Source organism: Acinonyx jubatus, chromosome E4, assembly GCF_027475565.1.
Source record: "Acinonyx jubatus isolate Ajub_Pintada_27869175 chromosome E4, VMU_Ajub_asm_v1.0, whole genome shotgun sequence".
NCBI lineage: Eukaryota > Metazoa > Chordata > Mammalia > Carnivora > Felidae > Acinonyx > Acinonyx jubatus.
Genome location: NC_069395.1, coordinates 45,381,452 through 45,396,150, shown reverse-complemented (window position 1 = coordinate 45,396,150; position 14,699 = coordinate 45,381,452). Strand labels below are relative to the sequence as shown.

Below are 14,699 nucleotides of genomic sequence, written 5' to 3'. Positions count from 1 at the left end.
TCTAGGGGTGTCTGGGTGGCTCAGTCGGTTAAGTGTCCGACTTCAGCTCAGGTCTGAATCTCATGGCTCCTGAGTTCGAGCCTAGCATCGGGCTCTGTGCTGACACCTCAGAGTCTGGAGCCTGCTTCAGAGTCTGGGTGTCCCTCTCTCTCTGCCCCTCCCTTGCCCCTCAAAAATAAACATTAAAAAAAGTTATAAAGATAAATAATTTTATTTGCCACAGGAACGAGGCTAGAGAGATTAGGTTCTCCAACTAGTCCACACGTGTTGATTTATTGCATAATTTAGAGGCAAAAGAGATGTGCCAAACTTTCCAGGCTGGATCTCTGTATACTAGTTCCGTTTGCTTGGAACATCCCTGCTTCTCCCATCCCACCCTACCTGGCTTCACCTGAATAACTCCTTTTCATTCTTTAGCTCTCAGTTTAAATGTGACCCTGTCCAGCAAACCTTTCTTAAGTAACCCCTCTACAGTGTACAAGGCCATTATTCCCTGGCTCTGTATTCCCATGTTAAGTGATAAGTACTTATTAGACTTAAGATGATTGCTTGTGTGTCTCCTCACATGAAGGAGTCTCTGAAAACAGAGACTGTGATTGCGGTGCCTGGTAGTGGCACTCCAAAACAACTCGTTAAAGGAATAGCTCTTCAGAAGAGTAACCTGGATGTTCCATAGTAACCAGGGTTAGAGACAAGCCTAAGAGACGGTCACAGTGCTTTTTTGAAAGGACTCTCTGTAAGTGCTGCTTTCTACCTTTTCACAATTACCTTCTATTACCAAGTATCCTTGATACTTACTGGGATTATCTTCCTAAGGAGGTTGGAATTCAAAAAGTAAAATAAAGGAACCAACAAATATCTTTCTAAGGTGAATCTGCTCTCTGTGATCACTATTAATAATAGAAAAATCTCAAACCTGACTGTTATTAGAATTCTTTGCTACAACCGACATTCTCATTTTGCACCACCTTACCTGGATTGGGTTTTCACCAAAACCTGAATCATTACTTTCTCGATGCTCATGATGATATTTTCCTTTCCACTCATGTACAGACTGTTTATACGTGGATTCTGAAAATAAACGTTCACTTTTGTGCCTAGTCAAATTTAATGAAGCTTGGGAACCTTTCAGTCTTTCTTTCTTCTCCTGCTTAGTCTTTGAATTGTTAGACTCTAAATTGAAGACATTCTCTTCTACAAGCTTCTGGAGAGTATCACGGGATTTTATTGGGATTTTGAAACTGATCTTCCTTCTTCTAGATTCAAGGGATTCCTTGATTATCTTGTCGGAATTACAATCCTGAGAAAAATGGATTCTCTTGCGTTTCCCCAAAACACATTTTTCAGAACTGTCTCTAAATTTCCTGTACCTTTCTTTCTTGAGTTCTTTCAACTTCTCCCCCTGAGTGAGTAAATGAGGCCATTGTTTTTCACTTGCTTGGCCTTCTGTTTTTGGTTTCACATCTTTGGCAATCTTAGGACCGCAAAAGTTTTTAATTCCATGGTCAGCCTTGCTCCTAACATTTGTCAATTTAATATCTTTAAAATTGTCATATTTAGTTAAATCTTTTTTAGTCCCATGTGAAGAAGGGTTCTGTGAGACAATTTGATTAGCATCGGAATATGATACTTCCTGGAGTTTAACAGGCCCTTGAGGGGATAAAGAACTGATTTTTGGCCTCCTTCCTGGAGTGTCGGTTTCTACATTCAATCTGTAAAGCAGCACAGAAACCTAAGTTACATTACAGTTACACATGATTGTATGCAATGTTGCACTGTATCATTTTAGTTAGGGAAATGACAGAACTGGCTTGACACAAACATCATAAAAAATACATGACTACACTAAGAATGAAATGTAAAGAATTACTCTACAAATGGTGTTGGAATAACTGGTTTGCTATTTGGAAAAAAATCAAATTTATAGCTTCATATAATATCAGGCAATATGAATTCCTTACAGATTAAACACTTAAGTGCAAAATAATTACCATAATTGCTACACTTCATATTAATCCCTTAAAAGCCATATGGGAAAAAAGGGAGTATTTATCCGATTTCTTAATAGAGAACTTCCTAAACTTCACAGCGGTGAGAAAAAATGCAAAGGGAAATAATAAACATAAATGACTATTTACAAGGCGACTGGCTGGCTCAGTTGGAAGAGCATACAACTCTTGATCTCGGGGTGGTGAGTTCGAGCCCCATGCTGGGTGTAGAGCTTACTTAAATAAAACTTTTAAAAAAATGACTATTTACTTTAAAACTTTAGCATACTGGAGCACCTGAGTGGCTCATTCGGTTAAGCAGCCACCTTGGCTCAGGTCATGATCTCATGGTTTGTGAGTTCGAGACCTGTGTCAGGCTCTGTGCTGACAGCTCAGAGCCTGGATCCTGCTTCAGATTCTATGCCTCCCTCTCTCTCTGCCCCTGCCCCACTCATGCTCTGTCTCTCTCTCAAAAATAAACATTAAAAAAATTATTTGTAATTAAAAAAAACCCTCTAGCATATCGAAAGATAATAAAAATTTTAAAACTGGGAAATGGTATTTGTTATATATGTGACACTTATCAACCTTAGTAAATAAAAAGCACATCAAAAAGTACTGACTCTAGAATAGGACATAAGCAGAAAATTACTGGTGAGAAAAAGGGAATGGCTAACGGACATTTGAGAAAAAAAGTTTAACTTCCCTACTAATCATAGACATGCTAATGATAATGACATACCATTGTCTTCTACCAAATTAGCAAAGATTTTAAAATAGCATTAAGTCTGGCAATGGGTTGAAAAATGGACTCTCTCATGGTAGAAATGCAAAATGATGTAACAGTTCCACAAAGGAATTTTTGACAATATAATTAAGAATTCTAAAAATGTTCATATTCTTTGACTTACTAGTAATTCTCATTTTAGAAATCTATACCAAGGTGAAAAAAATTAAAAATGGACTAAAAACTTTTTTAAAATCCAGGATTATTTGTAATAGCAAAAGTAAGGTAGTAAATACTAAAATTTTAGAAATGACTAAGAAATATGCTATTACATTATGGCCATTTCAAATGATAGTTATGAAAGTTTTCAATGATCTAACAAAACATATTGATATAACATACTGATATATCATTCAGCAAAACATATTGATATAAACATATTGATACACCATGTTGATATAACATTCAGCAAAAATCAAGCAGGGCACAAATCTGTATATATAATGTGGTCTCAACAATTTAAATAAGCATAATAAAAAGTCTTGAAAGAAATGTACTAAAATATTAAAAGTAGCAATAGCTAGAGGTGATATTTTCCTGCTTAATAAAAGTAGTATTACTTTGTAGTCAAAAAGAAAGGTGAAAAAAAATCAATGAAATACAATCTGTTAATTCATATCAATAAATCCTTGAGTCCATTCGAATTGACTGTCTTGAAAGAAATGTACTAAAATGTTAGAAGTAGCAACAGCTAGAGGTGATATTTTCCTGCTTAATAAAAGTAGATACTACTTTGTAGTCAAAAAGAAAGGTGAAAAAAAAATCAATGAAACACAATCTGTTAATTCATATCAATAAATCCTTGAGTGCGTTCGAATTGCCTGTCACTGTGCTAGGCACTGGAGAGGCAGTGGAGGATACATCCACTGAGTCCTTACTCCCAATTACCTTATAGCCTGGCAGGGGAAAAAGAAATAGTAAATAGGTGACTTCTCAAATAATTCATTACAAAAGAGCAAACTATAAACATCTTGGAGTTTTTAATAGGAGTTTCACCTAGGTCTTCATCTGATTTTATCTTCTATCTCCTCCTACAAAAAGACTACACATCATTATTTATCTGTTAGTAAATAATGATAAAATTTTAATTTTAATTTTAATAGGACTTTGTTTGGCATCTACTGGTATACCCAGTTTAAGATGCTGGCTGTATTAAAGAAAAATCAGGAAAACAACAAACAGAACATAACTCAAGAATTTTAATGGGACCCTGTAGTTCTCTGAGCATTTTCACATTCCTTATTTGTTCTTCATAACACTGTACTGCATCTTTTGTAGCAATCTAGGCACTATGGTCTACATGGTCATAATTAATGAAAACTGAATACAATACCTTTTAAAAGGCCAACAAAATTAAATCTTAAAAATCATCTCTTATCAACTAGTTTTGCAAAATGCTATATTCTGTGATAATGCGGTTTTATACTTGCAACTCCAAAATACTAAAGTTCTGAGCTCTTTTTAGATATAAGTTAGACATGGAGCAAATACTCTTCATTTTTTTAAAGTACTTATTTTTTTATGACTGACTTAGTGTAAAATCAATTTTCAGCTGAAGTTGAAACACCATTCTTGATGAACTCTTGTGATATAAGAATAAATGTGAAATTCTGTCAAAACTATTATTACACTTGTGTTATGTAAAAGGTTAGTAGCCATTTTAAATTTGACATCCTACAGAAACAATTTCTCAACACTAGCAGCTGTTAGACTGCTCTGTTGGTGATCATGATGTACCTTCAGGATATTGAATTGTATACTTACTTTCAACTTAGCTCAATTGAAGAATAAATTACTTTTTGGCTAATTCTGCCAATAATGGGCACTGCTGGTGGCAATACTGCCCTCTATCTAATAATAACTGAGGTACAACTTCTCACCTCTTCAACTCCTGGACTTAAAAAGATTTGGTCAATAGTGATGATGCAACTTACCGGAGAAATCCCACAAACTGACAGTGCACTGTTCACAAAAATGCTTTCTGAAACTTTCAAAAGCAAACTTAAGATTGTTACCCTTGCTAATGCTTTCATTGCTGATACATCCATGTATACATCAACCATGGATCGAGAATTGTGGTAATGGAATGATGTTAAGTGGCTTTCAGGATGACAAAATTCTCTCTGTTTTCTCATCTGTACCTCAGCTTTCACTGAGGTCCCACCAATTTGGGGACCTTCCCTATAGGTGAATAGGGAGATTTTTACAGAAGATGCCATATATCATAAAGAAATACTTAGAATCTTGAGGCAAATAAGTTTGTTCACTTTTCCAATAAATAAATAACAGCAAATGAACCACCTTCTTTGCAGACAACCAATGGTTGTTAGAAGTTCTGCACTATTGATACTAATGTTTCCAAAGCACAGCTTTCTTTTGTCCAAATTTTCAATATATAATAGCTTCTATCCCATATTGTTTAAACACATGATGAGACAGTTCTAAAATACCTACTGTGACATATAGTTTGTCTCTGACAAAAGAAAATTTCACATAAGTTACATCTAGAGTACTTATTAATATATGAAAGTGAATATTCAGATATTAACAATAAATCCAATATGCCACATATTACTGATGTTTTTACTCTCAGTAGATACAATGATAACCCACACAACATCATTGATCACACATGGATTCAGGAATGCAGAAATGCTGCAGTAGGCATTCAATTATTCAGCATTGCAAGAGCTAAAACCAAATAGCATATATTTTTTTTAACATTTACTCATTTTTGAGAGAGAGCATGTGCACCTATGGGAGACAGGCAGAGAGAGGAGACAGAGGCTCTGAAGCAGATTCTGCACTGACAGCAGAGAGCACCACAAACAGAGGGCTTGAACTCACGAACCACAAGATCATGACCTGACCTGAAATCAGATGCTCAACCGACTGAGTGACCCAGGCGTCCCCAAATTTTGAATAAATACTAAAGCCAAGGTGAACTTCATTGCATCCTTGGAATACTTTGGATCCACCTCTCAAAATAATTCAACAATACTGCTTCTTCTTCCCCCTAAAGACAACGTGGACAAGGCTAAGGGGGTAGTATGTAAATTAGAAGTCTATTCATGCTCTTGTAACATAGATGTAAAATCAAGAGCTACAAAATGTGCCCTTAATGAGGCAAAAAGTAACTAGTGAAAAATCAAGCAGTGTTTTAGAATTAAAAAAAAAAAAAAAGAATACTCTATGATAAAAGGCATTAAAAATCCAGTTCAAAAAGTTTAGAAGGTGAGGGAGGAGCCAAGATGGTGGAACAGCATGGAAGTTTTTTGTGTGTCTCACGTCCAGGAAATACAGCCAGACCAACAATAAACCATCCTGCATACCTAGAAAACTGATCTGAGGATTAACACAACAATCTTCACAAGCTGAACCACAGAATTCAGCAGGAATTCACCCCAAAAGAAAGAGTAGGAAGAAATGACACCCAAGGACTTAACCAACACAGATACAAGTAAGATGTCTGAACCAGAATTTAGAATCACGATAATAAGATTACTAGCTGGAGTCGAAAATAGATTAGAATCCCTTTCTGCAGACATAAAAGAAGTAAAAGCTAGTCAGGATGAAATAAAAAATGCTATAACTGAGCTACAATCTTGAATGGATGCTACAGTAGCAAGGATGGGTGAAGCAGGACAGAGAATCAGTGATCTAGAGGACAAACTTATGGAGAATAATGAAGCAGAAAAAAGAGGGAGAGTAAGGCAAAAAAGCATGGTTTAAGAATTAGAGAAATCAGTGACTCATTAAAAAGGAACAACATCAGAATCACAGGGGTCGCAGAAGAGGAAGAGACAGAAATATGGGTAGAAAGGTTATGTGAGCAAGCTATAGCAGAAACTTTCCTAACCTGGGGAAAGACACAGACATCAAAATCTAGGAAGTACAGAGGACTCCCATTAAATTCAACGAAAACCAACCATCAACAAGGCATATCAGAGTCAAATTCACAAAATATTCAGGCAAGGAGAGAATCATGAAAGCAGCAAGGGGAAGAAAGTCCTTAACCTACAAGGGAAGACAGATCAGGTTTGCAGCAGACCTATCCACAGAAACTTGGCAGGCAAGAAAGGAGTGGCAGAATATATTCAATGTGCTGAATCAGAAAAATATGCAGCCAAGAATTCTTTATCCAGCAAGGCTGTCATTCAAAACAGATGGAGAGATAAAAAGTTTCCCAGACACACAAAAATTAAGAGTTTGTGACCACTAAACCAGCCCTGCAAGAAATTTTAAGGGGCACTCTCTGAGGGGAGAAAAGATGAAAAAACAAACAAACAAACAAATAAATAAAGACCAAAAGCAACAAAGACTAGAAACGACCAGAGAACACCACTAGAAACTCCAACTCTACAAGCAACATAATGGCAATAAATTCTTATCTTTCAGTACTCACTCTAAACATCAATGGACGAAACACTCCAATCAAAAGACACAGGATAACAGAATGGATAAGATAACAAGATCCATCTATATGTTGTTTACAAGAGACCCACTTTAGACCTAAAGACACCTTCAGATTGAAAATAAGGGGATGGAGAAGCATCTATCATGCTAATGGTCCACAAAACAAAGCCAGAGTAGCCATACTTCTATCAGACAACCTAGACTTTAAAATAAAGACTGTATCAAGAGATGAAGAAGGGCATTATATCATAATTAAGGGGTCTATCCACCAAGACTTCACAATTGTAAACATTTATGTGCCAAATGTGAGGGCACCCAAATATATAAATCAATTAATCACAAACATAAACTCATTGACACTAATACCATAACAAGTAGGGGACTTCAACACCCTACTCACAGCAATGGACAGATCATCTCATCAAAAAATCAACAAGGAAACAATGGCTTTGAATGACACACAGGACCAGGTGGACTTAACAGATATATTCAGAACATTTCAACCTAAAGCAGTGGAATATACATTCTTCTCCAGTGCACATGGAATGTTCTCCAGACCACATACTGGGACACAAATCAGCCCTCAACAAGTACAAAAAGATCGAGATCATACGGGCATATTTTCAGCCCACAATGCTCTGAAACTCAAAATCAACCACAAGAAAAAATGCGGAAAGGTAACAAATACTTGGAGACTAAAGAACATCCTGCTAAAGAATGAATGGGCTAACCAAGAAGTTAAAGAGGAAATCAAAAAGTTCATGGAAGCCAATGAAAATGATAACACCACAACCCAAAATCTCTGGGATGCAGGAAAGGCATTCATAAGAGGAAAGTATATAGCAATCCAGGCCTTCCTAAAGAAGGAAGAAAGATCTCAGATACACAACCTAACCTTACGCCTTAAAGAGCTGGAAAAAGAACAGCAAATAAAACCAAAACCAGCAAAAGACAGGAAGTAATAAAGATTAGAGCAGAAATTAATGCTATTCAAACCAAAAAACAGTAGAACAGATCAATGAAACCAGAAGCTGGTTCTTCGAAAGAATTAACAAAATTGATAAACCACTAGCCACTTTGATCAAAAAGAAAAAGGAAAGGACCCAAATAAATAAAATCAAGAATGAAAAAGGAGAGATCACAACCAACACAACAGAAATAAAAACAATAATAAGAGAATATTATGAGCAATTATATGCCAATGAAATGGGCAATCTGGAAGAAATGGACAAATTCCTAGAAACATATACACTAAAAACTGAAAAAGGAAGAAATAGAAAGTTTGAACAGACCCATAACCAGCAAGGAAATTGAATTAGTAATAAAAAATCTCCCAAAAAACCAGAGTCCAGGGCTAGATGGATTTCCAGGGGAATTCTACCAAACATTTAAGGAAGAGTTAATACCCATTCTCCTGAAGCTGTTCCAAAAAATAGAAATGGAAGGAAAACTTCTAAACTCTTTCTATGAAGCCAGCATTACCTTGATTCCAAAACCAGACAGAGACCTCACTAAAAAGGAGAACTATACAGCAATTTCCATGATGAACATGGATGCAAAAATCCTCAACAAGATATTAGCCAACTGGATCCAACAATACATTAAAAAAATTATTCACCACGACTAAGTGGAATTTATACCTGGGATGCAGGGCTGGTTCAATATCTGCAAAACAATCAATGTGATTCATCACATCAATAAAAGAAAGGACAAGAACCATATGATCCTCTCAATAGATGCAGAGAAAACATTTGACAAAACACAGCATCCTTTGTTGATAAAAACCCTCAAGAAAGTAGGGCTAGAACATACCTCAAGATCATAAAAGCCATATATGAAAGACCCAATGCTAATATCATCCTTAATGGGGAAAAACTGAGGGCTTTCCCCTTAAGGTCAGGAACAAGATAGGGATGTCCACTCTTGCCACTGTTATTCAACATAGTATTGGAAGTCAGCCTCTGCAATCAGACAACACAAAGAAATAAAAGGCATCCAAATCAGCCAGGAGGAGGTCAAACTTTCACTCTTTGCAGACGACGTGATACGCTACATGGAAAACCCAAAAGATTCCACCAAAAAACTGCTAGAACTGATTCATGAATTCAGCAAAGTTGCAGGATATAAAATCAATGCACAGAAATCAGTTGCATTCCTATACACGAACAATGAAGCAACAGAAAGAGAAATCAAGGAATCGATCCCATTTACAATTGCACCAAAAACCATAAAATACCAAGGAATAAATCTAGGCAAAGAGGTGAAAAATCTATACACTGAAAACTATAGAAAGTTTATGAAAGAAATTGAAGAAGACACAAAGAAATGGAAAAAGATTCCATGCTCCTGGATAGGAAGAACAAATATTGTTAAAATGTCAATACTACCCAAAGCAATCTACATATTCAATACAATCCCTATCAAAGTAACACCAGCATTTTTCACAGAGCTAGAATAATCCTAAAATAATCCTAAAAAATCCAGAAAGACCCCGAATAGCCAAAGCAATCTTGAAAAAGAAAACCAAAGCAGGAGGCATCACAATCCCAGACTTCAAGCTATACCACAAAGCTGTAATCATCAAGACAGTACGGTACTGGCACAAAATCAGACACTCAGATGAATGGAACAGAATAGAGAACCCAGAAATGGACCCACAAATGTACGGCCAACTAATTTTTGATAAAGCAGAAAAGAATATCCAATGGAATAAAGACAGTCTCTTCAGCAAGTGGTGTTGGAAAAACTGGACAGCGACATGCAGAAGAATGAACCTGGACCACTTTCTTATACACAAAATACACAAAAATAAACACAAAATGGATGAAAGACCTAAATGTAAGACAGGAAGCCATCAAAGTCCTCGAGGAGAAAGCAGGTAAAAACCTCTTTGATCTTGGCCACAGCAACTTCTTACTCAACATACCTCTGGAGGCAAGGGAAACAAAAGCAAAAATGAACTATTGGGACTTCATAAAAATAAAAAGCTTCTTCTGCACAGCGAAGGAAACAATCAGCAAAACTAAAAGGCAACGGACAGAATGGGAGAAGATAGCTGCAAACAGCATATCAGATGAAGGGTCAGTATCTAAAATCTATAAAGAACTTATCAAACACAACACCCAAGAAACAAATAATCCAAGGAAGAAATGGGCAAAAGACATGAATAGACACTTCTCCAAAGAAGACATCCAGATGGCCAACCAACACATGAAAACATGCTCCTCATCACTCATCATCAGGGAAATACAAATCAAAACCACAATGAGATACCACCTCACACCTGTCAGAATAGCTAACATTAACAACTCAGGCAACAACATATGTTGGCGAGCATGCAGAGAAAGAGGATCTCTTTTGCATTGCTGGTGGTAATGCAAACTGGTGCAGCCACTCTGGAAAACAGTATGGAGATTCTTCAAAAAATTAAAAATAGAACTACCCAATTGCACTACTAGGTATTTATCTAAGGGATACAGGTATGCTGTTTCAAAGGGTCACATGTACCCCAATGTTTATAGAAGCACTATCGACAATAGCCAATGTATGGAAAGAGCCCAGATGTCCATAGATGGATGAATGGATAAAGAAGATACATACACACACATACATTTGATGGAGTATTACTCGGCAATCAAAAAGAATGAAATCTTGCCATTTGCAACTATGTGGATGGAACTAGAGGGTATTATGCTAAGCGAAATTGGTCAGCCAAAGAAAGACAAATATCATGTGACTTCATTCATATGAGGACTTTAAGACACAGAAGAGATGAACATAAGGGAAGGGAAGCAAAAATAAGATAAAAACAGGGAGGGGGACAGAACATAAGAGACTCTTAAATATGGAGAACAAAGGGTTACTGGAGGGGGAATGGGCTAAATTAAGGAATCTACCCCTGAAATCATTGTTGCACTATATGCTAACTAATTTGGATGTAAATTAAAAAAATAAAATTAAAAAATAAAAAATATTTTAAAAAATTTAGAAAGTAATAGTCAACGTAATGTGAAATTTATGACAGAATGTACTTCAACCGATAATAATATAAGAAGCAAAGTATCACAAGGAAAGAAGACAATAAAAAAAAAGCTGAAGAAAAGCTAGAAGCAAGTTGAATTTTCTTGTTTTTAGCAAACATTGAATTTGTGAAGCAGAAATTTTATGTATATACTTAATGCCATTTTATCATTTTCCCATAACTCCTTATTTTCAGAGAAACTATGGTCTCATCAACTTTTATTATGCATACTTTTATAATTATTTGTACCCTATTAGTGGCAAGAAATGCCTTCACCACAAAATTCTCTGAAATTTTTATCCAAAGAACACAGAAACTAAAGAAAAATAATCTCCATGGTTCCTACCATTTTTCCCCAAGCTATCTAGTTGTGGCCATATCCTCTTTAATTAACACAGTTTTGAAACCATACCAATTCAATATGCACCACATTCTCTTCAGAGGTAATATGTAATTCATCTTTAATTTATAACATTTCTAAACCAGCCACACAACTTCTTCTATCACTATATGTAACAAAGTCATGAAACTTCTAAGGGTGAGTCAAAATCAAATCACCTGAGATAAAAATTAGCATTTTACTTGAAAGGGTCATTTACTTGAAAGCACAGAATTGTGACAAGACTTTTTATTTCACTCAACTTTTTATTAAATCTACACTAACGTTAAGAAAATTCAATAATGAAGGGTTAGCGTCGGTCTCTTAGTTTCCGCTCAGGTCATGATCTCACAGTTTCATGGGTTTGACCCCCACATCAGACTCTGTACTAGAAGCAAAGAGCCTGCTTGGGATCCTCTCTCTCCTCCTCTCTCTTTATACCTCCCCAACTCATGCTATCTCTGTCTCTCTGAAATAAACTTTAAAAAAATTAAAAAAATTAAAAAATCATAACCTGTGATATAGCTAGAAATATTTATATGCAAATCAGTACTAATCAAAGTAAAAAAAAAATTGCAAATCAAAATATTTACTTTCACAATTCTAAGGCCCAAAAAGTAAAAAATATCAGTAAAAAGGGGGAATTTACCTTTTCACTTCTTGTCTTTTTATATCACAGTACAGAATGTCTGTATGATCCGATTTCTGAAAGAAAAAAAAAATGTATCATTTAGGAAATATAAATTGTGCACTTTTACCACAGTTACAGGGGAAAGAGACTGGGAGACAATATTTTTTTCCACACAATTTATTTAATCCTTCCAATAAATCCTGTGAGATAGATAATATAATCATTCCCCTTTTACAGATAAAGTACCCAAGGCTCAAATACAGCAAAGTATCTTTCTCAACATCACACAGCAAGTCAGCAGCAGAGCCAGGACTGAAACCAGCTGTGGCCACTATCTCTACTCCCCCACCTTGTCTCTCTATGTACTTGGGACACGGGGCCTCGGCACAAGGGAAGTAAGAGAGAAATAGGATATAGTCCCTGTCCTAAAGACTTTAAAGAAGAGAGAGAAGTAGAAGCACATGCACGGATAACTTAACGAAAGGACATACCTCAGTGTCAAAGCAGAAAAATGCACAATAAGTTGTAAAAGAATTCAAAACATCAATCACCAAGACTTGGAACATACTTAAGAAAAAAGATGGACAAAATATATGCTAACGACTGAATATAGATGGAATAAAGATGAATGAATTAAGGAAAAAACGTTTTCCCAGCTAAGAAAGCTTAGGCATTCTAAGAAGCTGCAGACGACTGGCGCACATTCAGCAGAGAGAAAATAAACCAACCTACCTAGACACAGAAGGACTATTTTGAGGAAAAAAAAAGAGAACTGGAGAGTTAAGGTGTGACCGAATTTAAGAAGGTCCTAAATGACAGACTAAAAAGTGAGTGAAGATTTTTCAACAGAGGAGAAATATGATGAAACCTATGCTTTAAGGAGATTAATATAGAAACAATCGATTCAAATAGCAGTGTCACTGTACAAAAACAAATTCTTAAAAACAGAATTCTACATTCACACAACTTTCACAACTACTTTCTCTCATTACCTGCAAACCTGTAGCTATCCCCACATACACCTACTTTCAACTTGAATGTAGTTAAGCACTTCACCAACCACCCCTGAGCTAGCTTAATGTGTTTCTAATTATTTATGTGACTCTGGACTTGGCTCTGTCGCTATAAACAATTTTGTGTCCCTGGACAAAGTCACTTAACCTTCTGGATCTTAATTTCTGGATCTGAAAACACAAACACTATATATCTGCCATCGCTATCTCACAAGAATAGTGTAAAGCCAAATATAATCATATATGGGACGAGACTTTTTAAAACTATCTTAATTTATATCCATGTTGTCTGATCCCACATGGTAGGTTCTATTTTTCTTCCTCAAAATAGTCCTTCTGTTTCTAGGTAGGCTGGTTTATTTTCTCTCTGCTGAATGCACTCCAGTCATCTATAGATTCTTAGAATGCCCATGCTTTCTTAGCCAAGAAAACCTTTTTTCTTTAACTCATTCATCTTTATTCCATCTATATTCAGTCGTTAGCATATATTTCGTCCACCTTTTTTTTCCTAAGTATGTTCCAAGTCTTGGTGATTGATGTTTTGAATTCTTTTACAACTTATTGTGCATTTTTCTGCTTTGACACTGAGGTATGTCCTTTCGTTAAGTTATCTGTGCATGTGCTTCTACTTCTCTCTATTCTTTAAAGTCTTTAGGACAGGGACTATATCCTATTTCTCTCTTTCTTCTCTTGTGCTGAGGCCCTGTATCTCCAGAAAGAAATGAAGGCCTTGATTAGTGCTTTTTGGTGAGAAGGAAGAAAAAAACCAAACACTGGTTTATTTTTTTTCTATTGGCTATCATAAAGTATAAAGAAAATATGAGTAAAAAAGTCGTGGGGGAATTTATATCATAAACTTTCCAATTATACATTAAAACTTTAATATAAATAATGTTTAGAGTTAGTTATAGTATATGAACACTTACCAGTTTTCTCTTCTCTGATGAAACAGACCTTACACAGCAAGCTGAACTAGGAGAACTGGAAGCTTTTTTCTCTTTCTTATCCTAAGAATGCCAAGTGGAAAAAAGGAAAGAAAGACACAAAATATAGCGTGTTATTTAACCATTGTTATTATAAATTAATATTCTTTCTATATTAATAATAACCTTCAGGGGGGGAAATGTTTAAAGGCACACATCCTTTGGTAAGAGGGAGGGAAATTCAGCCAGAAAGAAGACAACTAGAAATCAGAGGATCTAGATGCTCTTGAATTAGAGATGAGATAGGATACAGGTGTTACAGCAGAAGACAGCTGATGGCTCAGATAAAGGTACGGGGAGGTGGCGCTGCCATGGTGGAATTCAGTCTTTTATAAAGCAAAATCATACATCCAGTTATGTTTCAGTGGATCCAAAACTCAGCAGACCCGGGACAAACTCTGAGTACCTACCATGTACCAAAGCCATTCTAGACAGTGGGGACAGATTAATGAACAAAAGCCCCTGCCCTCATGGAGGTTAA

General features: G+C 35.9%; 1 protein-coding gene across 7 annotated transcripts in view; it reads right to left on the bottom strand.

The window, feature by feature from the left end:
- SWT1 (SWT1 RNA endoribonuclease homolog) overlaps positions 1–14,699 on the bottom strand; it is a 103,637-nt gene that overhangs the window by 83,293 nt on the left and 5,645 nt on the right. For all 7 annotated transcript variants that reach the window (XR_008293215.1, XR_003425531.2, XR_003425529.2 and 4 more), the window contains 3 exons: positions 14,162–14,242; positions 12,241–12,296; positions 974–1,712 (listed from right to left, as the gene is read on the bottom strand). Coding sequence is in view for 4 of the 7 variants with exons in the window: in XM_027074350.2 (XP_026930151.1) it covers positions 974–1,712; positions 12,241–12,296; positions 14,162–14,242 (876 nt within the window). In the remaining 3 variants the exon portion in view is untranslated. The remainder of the gene's footprint in view (positions 1–973; positions 1,713–12,240; positions 12,297–14,161; positions 14,243–14,699) is intronic.